The sequence below is a fragment of the Carcharodon carcharias genome, chromosome 10 (assembly GCF_017639515.1).
Source record: "Carcharodon carcharias isolate sCarCar2 chromosome 10, sCarCar2.pri, whole genome shotgun sequence".
Lineage (NCBI taxonomy): Eukaryota > Metazoa > Chordata > Chondrichthyes > Lamniformes > Lamnidae > Carcharodon > Carcharodon carcharias.
In genome coordinates, this window is record NC_054476.1 from 53944207 (window position 1) to 53959651 (window position 15445).

The 15445-nt window shown below is 41.6% G+C and overlaps 1 protein-coding gene across 1 annotated transcript in view; it reads right to left on the reverse strand.

Moving 5' to 3' along the window:
- abcc8 (ATP-binding cassette, sub-family C (CFTR/MRP), member 8) overlaps positions 1-15445 on the reverse strand; it is a 309145-nt gene that overhangs the window by 7701 nt on the left and 285999 nt on the right. The window contains exons 30-35 of the mRNA XM_041198027.1: positions 14448-14561; positions 11855-11975; positions 11607-11737; positions 8559-8637; positions 5496-5604; positions 2848-2951 (exon numbers count right to left, since the gene is read on the reverse strand). Of these exons, the coding sequence (XP_041053961.1) occupies positions 2848-2951; positions 5496-5604; positions 8559-8637; positions 11607-11737; positions 11855-11975; positions 14448-14561 (658 nt within the window). The remainder of the gene's footprint in view (positions 1-2847; positions 2952-5495; positions 5605-8558; positions 8638-11606; positions 11738-11854; positions 11976-14447; positions 14562-15445) is intronic.

Below are 15445 nucleotides of genomic sequence, written 5' to 3' on the forward strand. Positions count from 1 at the left end.
GCAGTTCCAGCTCCACAGGCTGAGGAAGGTGCCACTGCCACGCAGCAGGAACGTGAAAGCAGGCCAGGGCCCTTCAAGTCTCAGCCCTCCAGAGGACGCCATCAAGGTAATCACAGACAAGGCTGCCTCCACCTCTGCTGTGGATGTCCGGGGAGCATCAAGACATAGCGGCAGGGTTAGGAAAGTTAAGAAGATGTAGTTGTACTGCCTGGGCTTGCAACAGATGGGTCTGGAGACCCAGTCTGAAAGGGAGTAAGAAATCAGGGATCAGGAGGAAGCAAAGGTGTCTTGGGTGATGCTGTTCCAAAGTGGAGTGGGTGTCGAAATGGGAGGAGTGTACATCTTTAATTAAAGAAGTTTGTAAGGGTTCTGATTAGACTTTGGGTTGCACTTTTGTGTCCTTGGAGTCAGAAATAGGGTTGTGAAGCACCAAAACTTTATTTTTTTTTTTACAGAAAATTTAAATTTCCTGTATAAAATTGGAGCCACGTAGTCTTCCCAGAGGCGGGAAGAGTTTTGGGTTAGGGTTGGATCAGGACCCCAAACACATGTCCTCTGGCATTGGGGTAGCCATTCTCAGTCTTAGCAGAAAGTTATATTTCCTGTCCCCTATTATTTTCATGGGGCCAGGTGGGTTTAGGAAGGCTTCTAAAAACCTGCCTTGTTTCAGGAACCTTGGTTGAAGCTGGCGAGTCAGGAACATTCTGACAGCTAAATGTTAGATGTTTTGACAACTTCAAATATCATTATTAGATTCTGTTTATAAGTTAGATGTGTTTTTACTGTAGTGATTGATCACAAAGCTCTGTCCTGCAAAGGTTAAGTTGACTATTACATTGATCAGAATTGTGTAAGTGTTGAGATGTGTTAAAGTACTCTTTCCATTGGAAAAAGTGCTATTATATATTCAAAGCTGAAGAAAACAATGCTTGAGAATTCTAGTGTCATGATCTGAAGCGATTTAAATGTCCACAGTTCTTTAAATTTGAAAAAATCAAATTGGTCTGCAGCCTTTACTTAAAAAAGAACAGCCACCTGCTACTGGACATATTCTGGTGTAGTCTAGAGAAAAATCTGGCCACCTGTTTTTCCAGTTTCAATAAGTTCCATTGTTTAGAGCTGTAATAGTTTCTTTTGACAGCTAAATGCTTGAAATTATGAATGTTTGGCTGAGTTTCAAAAGCTGTTGAACCGCTTATTTCAGTGGGGTTGTGTACAAAGTTTGATTAGCAGTCATCCACCTGCCCCACCCCACCACTGCCACTATATTCCTCATTCCCATCACATCCCAGATAGCCTATCTTGTCTAATTGTAATATCTGGCTCCAACTTAGTGCATGTTGATGATTCTGGGAAAGATGATGGTTTAAAAATTGAGCACATTGGTAAATGAACATAAAAGGCTTCTAATTGATAGTTTTCAAGAGGGAAATGGATAAGATTTTGGCAGTTGATTTTTAAAGGAGTATCTGTTTTTGTTGTGGTTACTGAATAGATGTCTGTTTGTTTTTATAACTAAATGACCACTTGAGGGGATTAAAGTATTTTTGAATTTGATCTGGAGCTTTTTTTCAGGATGATGGTTGTTATTTTTAAGTGACAGCACCTGCACTCCTATGATGCCGCCTTGGGATTCAGGAAACCTGAACCCTGCCTGCCCACATCTCCAGAAATGAAAATATGACAGTATGGTTAGAGGTGACAGGCCCAGGTTTTCTGAAATCCAGAAAATGGTCTGATTCGCATTTCCGGATCCCAACAGTAAATTCCAGCTCATAGTGAAGCAAGTATTTTTGATTGGTTCCTAAAAAAATACTAAATTATTTTTTCCTTATTCAATGGAAGTAGACAGATAAACTAAAGATAACTAAATAAATCTGTTCTGTGAACCAGTCATTTCTGGATTCTCATACATTGAAAGGGCAGGTGCAGTAAACATTTAGTTTTCCATTCTCACTTTGCCGACCTTTCGCTCAGCAACCTCTCTCACTCTTATCTAAAAATAAAAACTTGAAAATAGTATTGTCTTGTCCAAACATACTGCATCTGGTCTTGGAATCATCTGGAAAAAACACATTCATGATGTGTGACTTCATTGAGGTGAAATTCAACTTATGCTGTTGCTCAAAATGGCTAGTATTGAATTGACCATTCTTTTAGCATTCTTCCTCCAAATGTTCTTTTGGAACAGAAAAGAAAACCACGCAGACTGTTAAATGGGTTGCCAATCACTTGTGGCCATTTTACACTACCTGCCAAGATGAATTTCACCACACTTTCTCTCTCCCCCTCACATACTGTCTCTCTTTCTCTCAGATACCCCCTGTCCCTCAACCATTCTCTGTACTCTCTTGCAAACACACACTCTCTCCCTCACATACACTGCCTTTCCTTCACACACCTTTCCATCAAACAAACCTCAAGCTGGATAATTGTTTGGACATTCAGGCTTGAAGCTAACAGAATGATGGCTCTATATCAAAATATAAACTTAAACCCCAGGCCAAAACATCTCACCCAAGGTCAAGTTTACATGATAAAGGTGCTCAGACATACAAAATACAACAGAGGTTTTATTATGCTATTTTGAAATTAATTGCTTTATGTTTTATTATGACTAAAACCACTTTAACACTAAATTTGTGGATTATTGGAAAGTTTGAATTGAAGCATATAAAACTATTTATGAACTGATATCCTCGAAGAAACGCAATCCCTAAAGAAACAGAGTGCAAATAGAAATCATTTATTCTCAAATGTAATTGAGGATTAGCTATCAAGAAAGCACAAATTTTGTTAGTGGCTTCCATGTGCTTCTCTTGCAAATTATTTAATTGCCTATGTTACCTAAGCCTCCTGGTAATGCTTTCACCACATGTTTGAGTTGAGCGATCTCCAGGGACTCCCACAACACGCTGTCTGTGCATTTTTTCTCTGGATCCAAATTAAATCTACAAAAAGAAACTTGGATTCAGTCCCAACTTTGCAAAAAGTTCTTCTGGTTCCTGCCTTACAAAATGTTGGTCAACGATCTGCTAATCAGTTTGCTGGTCAATTTACTTGCAATGGAATATAATAAGAATTTATTAATGTTCACTTACCCCTTGAAAATGTCAGTTTTATTTTGGTTTGATTATTTATAAATAAGTCAGTATTTGACAACATTGTAATCAGGGGACCAGATTAAAAAGTTATTTTGAACCTTAAAGTTATTTTCTTTGTATTCAATTTTGGATTACTATGAACTCTAAGATAAGTTCAGTTAAGAACTTTTCAAGGTTGGAAATACATTCTCAAGTATAAAGAAAAGGCAAGTTCCAATGTTGTTAGCCGATGTAAAATCTGATTTTTCCTTGCTAATATGGGTTCAGACTTTTGAGCTGAAAAGAGGACTTCCACTTTGAAACTAGAAATCCAGAGTCAGAAAATTAAATGGCAATGCAGGATGCAGTGTCAAATTTAACTATCATCCTCAGCATGAAGATATTCAATATTTTATGCTGATGGGTTAATTGACAGTAAGGCCCAGATGTAGTGATCAGGCCCACATCTTCCTCAGCCAGTAAGGTGGTCACCTGAACTACAGTTATTTCTCTGTCCACATGTTATAAATGATCTGTGTTATAGATGAGAATAGGGGAAAGTCTAGGTTAACCTCTTCTGCAAAGAGTTTGACAGATCATCAAAGAAATATCACTCTTGTCTCAGTCCTTACAAGAGAAGCCTCTTATTCAAAATAGAGATCTATTTACAGGTCAGTCCAATTCGCAAAAACTGGATTAATCAGAAAATCTGTTCTTTAGTTGGAACCTAATGCTGCTGAGTGTGCCCTAGGACCTGTACCCTGTGCATTGCTGGAGTCTATCTTTAGATATGTAGACTGGGCTTTGATTACTATTTCAAGCAGTGACATGAGCAGAGAAATTTTGCCGCTTTCCTAGCAAGTAAACATAGCAAAAAGAAGTGTTGGGGCTACAGGAGCATTTCTTTGGGTCCCACAAGAAAAGTTTAAGGCTCCTCTGTGCTGGGTTTCTCCCTTTCCCAATTGTAATGTCCTCCTGCAACACGCTCCCTTAATTCAGTGTCTGGGGCCATTTATTTAGTTTCCACCTGATATTCCGCTCTTACCTTTTCCTGCTTCTCACCAGTTTAACTAATGGACAGCTAACTGAAAGGAGCCAGCCAATGTGGTTGGAGAGTTCAAATGGGCAAGGCCTCATGCTGATGAGCTCAGATCAATTTGTTGCCTATCTTGGTCCTGCTGCCCATCTGATTTCCACTCAGTGTTCAAATCAGAGCTTTTTTTTTTACTTCCAGCTCTTCCCCTTCCTTCCCAATAGACAGAGACATGCTACTCCCTTTGTACCCAGTTCACAGAGATACTTTACCCCAAATAAATCCCTATTCAATTCATACAAACACTCTACTTTCCTCCATACCTTGCAGCTCCTGATAATATTTCCCTCCTCTTGTCCCCATCATTTCAACCTGGCATTCTTCCCTGTGTACCCCTTACTTCAAGCTGGCAGACACTCCCCTTTCCTGTCCAACCATACATCCATGCTTTCTCCAAGCCTCACCCTCCCACCGCAACAGTACAGTTTAAGCTGCTGCCTCCTTTTGTCCATCCACCATTTCTTGTTGACACTCTTCTCCACCCCCTCCATCCCCATACTGAGTCCATGCTGACACTGTCCTTTTCAATTGTACCCTAGTTTGTGTTGGTATAACACTAGTATTTTGGTCTGTATATTGACTGGAAGCTGAGTCTAACTCATTTGCGGAAATGACAGCATCAACCTGGTGATTGATGCTGGCCTAACACGATGTCAGTGATTCAACACAAAAACAAGATTTGTTAAACTTTACAACTAAAGTAGTAAGAAGAAAAAGAAATTCTTTCAGTACTATCATAGGGAATGGGCAGCGAAGTAACCAAACAGCCTATATGTAAAGAGATTATGTCCAATTATGAGGCACTAACTAAAGTGTGATGCTAAAGCTCATCAGGGTGAGCTTTCCTTCAAACTTCTTAGCAGGCAATCTCCACAAGTGATTTACACCAATGGGACAGCATATGTTTATTTGTGTAAGCATACAGACCATCACAGAATAATCAGGTCTCTCTCCCTGCTACAGACATTTATGTCTCATTGCTTCCTGTGGTATACTTTCCTTGTGGGTAATTATTCAGGGTGTGTTTATTATAGAAATTTCTGACGTCATGTAAATAGAAATAGAGAGAGCAGAGCAGCAAGCCAACCTTAGCTCCTGAACTAACAGAGGCTCATTAAAATTTAATACCAGAAAATCTCAAACACAGTTAATTGTATGGATGAAAATTTTCCATAATAAACAAAAAACAACAATTGGAAGCAATAGCCATTTTAAAGAATTGAAGCTAGTTGTTTCAGAGGCTGACGCACACAAACTGTATAATGGTCTTTGCAGAATTATTAACAGTAGGTTTAAATGGCCTGATGGTCAATGCTTACCGTATTGAACCACTGAATAACACAGGATCTTGAAGAATGATGGAAAGTCTGGATCGTAAAGTGTTTAGCGGCAGTTTGGAAATGTCTATTCCATCAATAATTATCCTCCCTATGCAGCAAAAGACAACAGCCCTCAGAAGTGTTGCTTTTAAGCTATGCTTTAAAAACTCTCATGGCACATAATACGCATTAGATTATAAATGGAATGTAAATGGTGTGTTCAGTTTCAATACACATATCTAAATAGATGTTTAAAATCTAAAACAAAAACGAGTTTCATTTAATTGGCACCATTCACAACTATCAGACATCCTGAAGCACCTTACAGCCAGTAAACTATTACTTTTGAAGCGTCACTGTTGTATTGTGGAAACACGGCAGCCAATTTGCACACAGCAAGCTCCCACAAACAACAATGTGATAATGACCAGTCTATTTTAGTGATGTCTATTGAAGGATAATTATTGGGCAGGACATCAGGCCCTTCTTTGAAATAATGACATGGAATCTTTCAAGTTCACCTGAGAAAGCAGACGAGGCCACAGTTTAACATCATCCAAAAGCTGGCACCTCCTCCATTGCAGCACTTCCTTACTGTGCTGGAGTATCAATCTAGATTTTGTGCTTAAGTCCTTGAGTGGGACATGAACCCACAACTTTTTGACTCAGAAGTGAGAGTGCTACCAACTGAGCCGTAGCTGACACTAGGAGTGGGCAAACCCCAAGCAAATACTTAATAGAAGTAGAATGCAGAATCTTAAAAACAGCACTGTTTTGAGTAAAGGAGAAAGATGTAAGGCCCTGTGAGAATGTGCGATGATGAATGCAGTTCCTTATAATATTACAGGGCATGGTGATAAGGATTTCAATTATGTGAACGCATTGCCACCTCAGCCTTATCATTGGGCAAAAGCTTTTTACTATCACACACAAGTTTGTTTTATTTATTCTTTCACAGGGTGAGAGCATCACTGGCTGGACAAATATTTATTGCCTATCCCTAATTGCCCTTGAGAAGGCAGTGGTGAGCCGCCTCTTGAACTGCTACAATCCATGTGGTGCGGTATACCCACAGTGCTGTTAGGGAGGGAGTTCCAGGATTCGAGTGGTCACTTAAAGACGGCTTACAGGCTGTTTTCTGTCCGGCCTCAATTTTGACGTTGGTGGGAGGAGTTCAGGGGCAGGGTAGAAGTCCGGAAAGTCACTGCTTAGACCTTAGGCAGGAGGGCGCCCCTTTCAATGGCTTCCTTTCCACATTGGGCGCCCCTCCACAAGGTCTCACCCCGCATATGCTATCTCCCCAACACCACTGCCCCCCCCCCACCATCCCCCCAGCCTCTCCATCAACATCTCTACCCCTCTCTCCCCACCTCCCTGGGCCTTACATCCCTTCCCCATCATGAGACCACATGCACTTACCTGGTCTTTGACTGCAGGATTTTGAATCTGGGGACTGTTTGTAGTCCCAATCCTGGCCACTGCTGCTAGGACTATAGATCTGCTGGCTAATTAGATTGGCCGGAAACTCTCTGAGGTAGGACTTCCTCCCAATTTAAGGGAGGAAGTCTTATCATCAGCCAAAGGAGCATTAGAAGGCTGCAGGGCAGCCAGTATTGGCAGGGTGACTCTTTGGGTGGCAGGCTGAGAAACCTTGCTATCTGAAAAGCCCTGCCCTATGTGTTCAGTTTCTGTCTGTAAGATAAAACAGCCCAATAATTAATTAATTAATTGATACCTAGCATCATCTTACTAAGCTGCCTGCTGAAAAATAGGAGAATTACATTTGAGGGCATATGCGACAGACACAACACCCAGTTTGGATCACTTGGGAGTCCTGTTCTTAAACTCTAGGTTACGTTATTTATATAGGTAGATAATGGCCATTGTGGGCACATTCCTGAACACAGGAAACTTGGATTACTTGCAGGAGTGACCAGTAAAGCAAACAGTATAACATAATGTTGCTGTCAAGGTAACAGGTAATCAAAACACTTTCTTTTGTTTTACACACTTAGAGCAGAATTTTGCGGTCCCCTGCTGGTGGGTTTGCAGGTGCGATGGCCCGTAAAATTCCCTGGGTGCCCTTTGTGCCACCTTATCACCACCCTGTGCGCAATTTTACATGGGGTGGGCAAAACTTATGCGGCCTGCTCATCCTCATCCCAATTGAGGCTTTAAGTGGCCTCCCGCCTAGTTGCAATTTTGAAGCTGGTGGGAGGAGTTCAGGGGCAGGGGAGAAGCCCAGCAAGTCACCCTGCTTGGGCCTCAGGCAGAAAAGGGGTCACCTCCCTCAAGGCCCTTTTCCACATCAGGCAACCAACGACCCCCACCCCCCCCCCCCCCCCCCCCCCCCCCCGCCCCCGACCCCGACCCCCTCCCCCAAGCTCTTTGCTCTGTGTATACTCCTGACTGAACAGCCTTTCCATCAAGACACCACTGCCCTCTCCTCACCTCGCAGCCTCTCCTCACCTCGCAGCCTCACCTCTCCTCCCAGCATAGGATCCTCTGCACTTAGCTGGTCCTCAACTCCGGGATTAAGTATCTGGGGACTGTTTGTAGACCCAGTCCTAGCTACTGCTCCCACCAACATTGCGGGGCTAGAGAGCTGCCGGTCAATCAGTTTGGCCGGCAGCTCTCTGGGGCTGGACTTCTGCCCAAGGCGGCAGTCCAATCTCCAGCCAATCAATGCTCCTTGGATCATTAAATAGCTGTGGGGCAGCTGTGATTGGCTGGGATGCATTCCCCACTGAGGATGGTGGGTCAGGAAATCCTGTGCAGAACATTCCTGGAAAATATTTTGGATGGACAATAGAATTATAGACTGGCTGATCTGTGTTTGGGAGGTCGACTTTTGTGACTATAGGTTTACTTTGGCACTCTGCTGGATAATACTGCCATCACCATGGCTCTTTCGAAATATATGCTGCCAGCCAATGCATCTAAAAGTACCAATGGCTGTAGTTCAGATTCTAGAGAATACATTCTAGAAGGATATGATCAGTAGGTACAAATGAAGAAATTGAATGAGAGAATATACAGAACAAAGCCAAGTTAATTTTTTACCTTCAAATGTATCTACCATCCTGAAAAAGGCTAAAGAAAAGGAAGACTTCCCACTGCCAGTTCGTCCGCAGATTCCAACCTGTGTAATAAATACATTCTAATATTGAATATTATAACATAATACATAGTAACGCCTTCAGAGACGCATACTAAAGGCATGTTACAGTGACATAACTATTAACTTAGAAAAAATCATGCTTTTCCATACATATAATAGTCTGGTTTTCATGTTAAGAACAATGGTGAGGCTAGCAGAAAATTAAATTTTAAAAAATTCTTTGTCTTTTTTATATATCTCTCTTAATCTCATCCACCGTTCCCTCTCTATTTTGCTTTCTGCTGATGTTACAATCAATTAAATATAAGTATTTATACTTGTTGGTTTATACCCTGCAGCCTGGATTTTCATCACCAAGGCGGCTAGTGGGAGTCAGGAAAACTCCAAGCTCCTCGTGAGTAAGTGCCTGCAAAGGTGGGATCTTCATTGCCAGGGGTGAGGGGAGGGAAGGGGTGGCGGGCTGGAGTCAGGCCAGCCAACCTGGGAAAGAGGTGAGATGCAGCTGCAGGGGCTGCTGGGTGTGGAAGTGGGCTGTTTAAAAGGTCTGCCTCAGTGCAGTGGGACTCCATCCCAATTACAATAAAAACAGAAAGGCCCTCCCTTCCTCTCACCCCCTTACCCTACATGCACTCCCCATGCCACCACATCCCCCTCCATGCCAAAGTAAGTCCCACCAAACAACCCTATGGCCCCTAATGCCACCCACGGCAAGCTATGGCACTTCCATGCCCATGCACCCACTATTCACTGTATAGAAGCAATGAGCCCTATAGTGATAGTAGGATATGTAAAAAAAAAGCTTTAAAAAATTAATTAATTGATAATTTTCCACTTTCTTAATAGAAACCTTATTTTTATTACAGGGCAATAGAAGTGTCAATCATCCAGACCCTTGAAACCTTTATCTTGTGCAAACACCCATTGTGAAATTGACCAGCAGAGATCACAGTGACAGAGCTGTCAATCAAGCAATGTTTTCCTTGGGGCTTGAGCATTTTAGTACTCTAATCGATGACTGGGCTCTCAGCCAAGCATACATAATGTGAAAATTGAGCAATACAAAAATCGGACAGCCTGGGAATGGGTTTGGGAATCCTGGAATCGGGACCCGCCTGCCATTTTTAAAGCGCTCCAGAGTCATCTAAACTCGGTGAAAATCCAGGCCTGCACGTTAGTGAATATTTTTCAGTCCGATTGGTTGAAAAACCATGCTATTGTTTGACCTGCTTACATGTACCACAGATCCCCTGGAAATGATCTCTAGGAACCATAAGTTGTTACTCATAAGCCCAAAAAAGTCTCTGTGCAACTGTAAGCACACTGAAGTTAAACACTCTTCCTCTGCTACTGGCCTCAAAATCGAAGCTAGTGTCTTGTCTCATTACAAAGTTCTCATGCAATGAATTACTGTTACTTAGGCAGGCAAATCAGCCATTTTGCACCACCAAAATTCGACAAACATCAATGACATGAATGACTTTATTAATTTTTGTTGGTGTTATTAATTGAGAGAGCTATATTGGCCAGGATACCTGAAGAACTCCCTGCTCTGTTAAATTGTGCTAACCTGAACAGATAGCTGGGCCTCAGTTCAATCTCCCATCCAAAGGACAGCTGGCCAGACAGTTCAGCATTCCCTCAGTCCTATGTTGGAATGTCTACCTAAATTGGGAGCTCCAGTCAGTGTGTACTTAAATTACAACTTTCTGGCTGAGAAGCGCAGTGCTACTACTGAACCAAGCTGACTTTTGTTTAAGAAATCAATAATCTTGCAGATTCTTATGTGTCAGAATGTCATAGTCAGGAATTGCTTTAATCCAATTTCAGTTAACCTTATCTTTGCCCATTGGCCATTATTGATATTAACGTGTATAAATTTAATTTCATTTCCAATTCTCTTCAGCTCTGAAGCAGGGTCATACGGACTTGAAACGCTAACTTTGTTTTTCTCTCTCCACAGACACTGTCAGACCTGCTGAGTTTTTCCAGCATTTTCTGTTTTTGTTTGATAATAACTTGTATGTTTTAATTTATTTTTATACTGCTTTAAGGTTCTTAATATTCCAATTTTTGGTCTGGTATCAATAAATACGCATCAAACATTTGTTGGCTCAGACTCACAGGACTTCAATGCTCCAACTGGCTTCATGAAAAAATAACTAATTCTCCTAGGTACAAACAATGAAAATAAACCTAACAGACCTGAACTCTTTCCTTTTAAAATGTTTCTCTCCCATCCGAAAGACACATGCCTTTGTTTGAGGATGCTATACCCTGCACTAGCAGCTCTATGACTCTCATGCAACAAAACCCTGTTCAAAACCTTCCTACAGCATGTACTACACAAATACAATGCCTGTGCAGTCTTGCTGCTGGGCTCCTGCATAATGGACTGCTGAGAACAGAAGCAATATTGCAATCAGAGATATTATTTGAGCAACTGGAGGGCAAAAAGAACGTTATGTTGCTTAAATCTGCCCTTGTTCCAGCACTCACACCCCAGCTTTAACTGTGCCAAAAGGGCAGTGCTTTAAAACAAAATCTACTTCATTTATTTGTCCCCATAAGAAGCTATTTTGTAATGTAAAGTATGAACATTACTCTCAAGCTCTCTGCAAACGTATACATCAGCATGGCAGGTCATTTTCTTGTTAAGTTTCCCATTATTCTCGCAGTATTGGATCTGCATTCTCTGCCATCTTTTATGCCATAGTTAAGATGAGGAACATGCCATGTGGAGAATATGAACACAACCCTTGGCCCCTCCACCAATTAACTTATGACACGGTGTACTCAGCTACCAGAGTGCCAAACTTTTCTTTAGGTGGCAAGAGTTCTCCTGCGCCATTCCTGGTGTGTGCCCAGCATGGTGCAGCATGACTTTTGCTCTTAAATTATTATTCAGTTCTTTGAAGGCCAATTAACAGGAGTATTTAATCTATCTCCATTTGGCTAGTTTCATATGAACTAAACAAGGTATACCAACTTACCTTCTGTCCTGGGCTGATGTGGGCATTCACGTTCTTTAGGACTGGCTTTAGGCTGCTGTCATATCGGACGCTGAGATTCTGAATTTTAATCTCACCCTCATCTGGCCAGTTTGGAGGAATCTGGGAAGGTGCTGTAGCAGAGTAACCAGGATGGGGAAAAAAAACAATGGTTAGGTGTTTCCTTCATTAAATTAGTTGCTTGGTTATATTTAACTTCCCTATAAAATGTGCCATCTGAGAATACTCACAAAGAAGTCCGTCATAATTTTCCGTTTCAATTTTAAGAAGATTGTTTATTCTTTGCACGGCACCCAGTTGCACTTCCATATCTGCTAGATTGCGTACCATCCAATTCAAGTAGTTTGAAATCTAGAGAGAGATACCAATAAAAAATATTAACCATATTGCCAATGGCAGCATCCAGCAAAGCCAAACTGGATATACTGTCAATATGAAAAGCAAAACATAAGGCGGTGTTGACCTTCCAGCACTAACAAACTTAACATTACATAAATAATCAATTTATAAAAAAATAAGCATCTCTGGGCTCAACATCATTAACTTCTACTTTTGCTTTAATAAAAACCTCAAGCAACTTGATGAAATAGTGCTACTTTCAGAATCTCAGATTTAACAGCAATATAAGCAACAATTAGAATCAATAGTAAATTTACCCTTGCAGCACTTAATTTCTTTTAATTTAGAGATGTCTCAAATAATCATACTCAATTTCCAAATAAATACAGCTTGTTTAAATGCATGCCTAATGCTGACAGAATTCCAAACCATGCATTTTGGCAAATTGAGTAAACATTTATCAGCACCAAACAAGAGAAATGTACAAAATTAGTGATTATTTGAGTTCAAAGGGTGAATGTGACCTGCCTGAGCCCTGTTCCTCAGTTCATAGTGACACTTCACTTCCTCTGTCCTCCAGTTCATACTGAGAATCTTCACCATATTCTCAAATCACAGAAGCACTCCTTCTCTGAAGTTCAAAAAGGGGCTCTTCTTACTCTCAGTTCACAGAAGCAGTCTTCACCTTCTTCTTTCCTCCAATCATAGATGCACTTTTTTCCAATTTGCTCCCCTTACCTCCCAATTTATGTCCACATAATTCTTACCTGATTCTTAAGAACCTTAAAACTATCAGAAACCTTTCTCATAGATTGATCCTACTACCTGCCTTCTTATATCCCCTTTGCTCCTTTCCCTTCTTTCTTTAATTGTGCCACAAAATTAGAGAATCAAAGAATTGTTTCAGTGCAAAAGGAGGCCATTCGGCCCATTGTATCTGCACCGGCTGTCTGAGCATTTTAACTTAATGTCCTTTTCTGTGTAACCCTGTACATTGTTTCTATTTAAATAATCATCCAATGCCCCCTTGAATGCCCCAATTGAACCTGCCTCCGCCACACTTCCAGGCATTGCATTCCAAACCCTAAGTACTCGCTGTGTGTAAAAGTTTTTTCTCACCTTGCATTTGCTTCTTTTGCAAAACACTTTAAAACTGAACTCTCTGGTTCTCGATCCAGTGGGAACAGTTTCTCCCTTTCTACTCTGTCCAGACCCCACATGACTTTGAAAACTTCCATCAAGTTTCCTCTTAGCCCTCTCCTCTCCAAGAAAAATAGTCTCAACTTCTCCAATCTTTCCTCATAACTTAAGTATCTCATCCTTAGAACCATATTCGTAAACCTTTTTTGCACTCTCTCCAAAGCGTTCACATCCTTCCTACAGTATGGTGCCCAGAACTGTATACAATAATCCAGCTGAGGTCTAACCAGTGTCTTATATAGTTCATCATAACCTCCCTGCTCTTATACTCTATGCCCCTATCAATGAAGCCTAGAAAATAGTATGCTTTAGAAACAGCTCTGTCTACCTGTCCTGCCACCTTTAATGATTTATGTAGATATACACCTAGGTCTCCCTGCTCCTGCACACCCTTTAGAATAATATCCTTTATTTTATACTGTCTCTCCATGTTCTTTATACCATAGTGCATCACCTCATACTTCTCCGCATTGAACTTTAGCTGCCACCTATCTGCCCACTCCACCAATGTGTCAATGTCCTTTTGAAGTTCTACACTGTCCTCCTCACAGTTTACAATTCTCCCAAGTTGTGTGCCATCTGCAAACTATGAAATTGTCTCCTGCGCATCAAAATCTAGATCATTTATACATATCAGGAAAAGCAAGGGTCCCAGTACCGACCCCTGGGGAACTCCACTATAAACCTTCTTCCAGCCTGAAAAATACCCATAACTCTGTTTTCTATCCCTCAGTCAATTTTGTATCCATGTTGCTATTGTCCCTTTTACTCCATGACCTATAACTTTCCTCACAAGTCTGCTGTGTGGCACCGTATCGAACGCCTTTTGAAAGTCCATATATACCACATCAATGGCCTGCCCTCATCAACCATCTCTGTTACCTCTTCAAAAAACTCCAGCAAGTTAGTTAGGCACAATTTTCCTTTAACAAATCCATGCTAGGTCTTCCGAATCAATCCAAATTTTTCCATGTGACTATTAATTCTATCCCGAATAATTGTTTCTAGAAGTTTCCCCACCACCGAAGTTAAACTGACTGGTCTGTGATTGCAGGGCAGATCTTTACAACCTTTTTTGAACAAGGGCATAATGTTTGCAATTCTCCAGTCCTTCAGTTCTCCTGAATCCAGAGAACATTGAAAAATTATTGCCAGTGCCTCTGCAATTTCCACTCTCACTTCCTTTAATATTCTTGCATGCATCTCTCCGGTCCCAGTGCCTTATCAACTTTAAGTACTGACAGCTTATCCAATTACAAAGAAAGATCAATAAAATATTCTTACCATAAGTGCATAGGTAAGTCCCAGACCCACGAGTCCTGATGTAAGTCCGTAATACAATGAATTGGTAATAGAGGCTACTGCTGCAATCAGTACTACACAGGCTCCAATGTATTCCTGAGAAATCGTAAGAAACATCATTCCAGTCATGTAATATTAGTGCTTAAGCAAAGCAATAATGAATGAGTAGATATGCAGTAACACAGAGCTTGAGCAGAATTACAGAAAAATACTGAACAGAAAGCAGGCAACATTTAATGCTTTATGGGAATCTAGCAACCATTCAATTTTTAATTTTTGATGGGATAATACCCTGACTGGTTTGTAGCTATTGATAAAGGAACTCAACAGGGACACTTGGCCTCCAGAACAGAATGCAGTGACGAATTCAGTATGAACATGTTGTCGGGACATAGGCCTGAATTTTGCTGATTGGGTGGGTGGCCTGACATTGGCAGGAAATGCATGTTGCCAACATGTGCAGTTGGCCGGCGGGACTACCCTCTGAATTTTATGGGCAGTGGTGAATTAAATGGCAGCCGTTGGGGCTGCTGTCCAATTTGGGATGGCAGCCCACCCACGCGAGTTGGCAGCCCAATCAGAGGGCCAGCAAAATGCCACCAGGGCTGCTGAGGCAGGCAGGGGCCCTGCAGCCTACAAAAGGTAGGCAATTTTTTTTAAAATTCCAGGGCTGAGTGCTGGAGGGGAAACTTCTCCAGGGGTATTGTTGGGGCCATGGGTTCTGTTTTCCCTGCCCAGAGCTCCCTCTTTGCTTTAAAAAACACCTACCCCCCACCGTCCTGTGCTGCCAACGGGAGGCTGCTTCCAATTAGCTGACAGCCTCTTCGTGTGGCGGGGATCAATCCGCCATCCAGCAAAATATCAACAGCAGTAAAATAGTCCTTAATAGGGCCTTTAAAATGTTAAATTATCTGTCTGAATCCTTGGGGCGAGCAGCCTGTCTGATTCTGGTCTTGCTGCTGGTAAAATTTCCAGCTGGC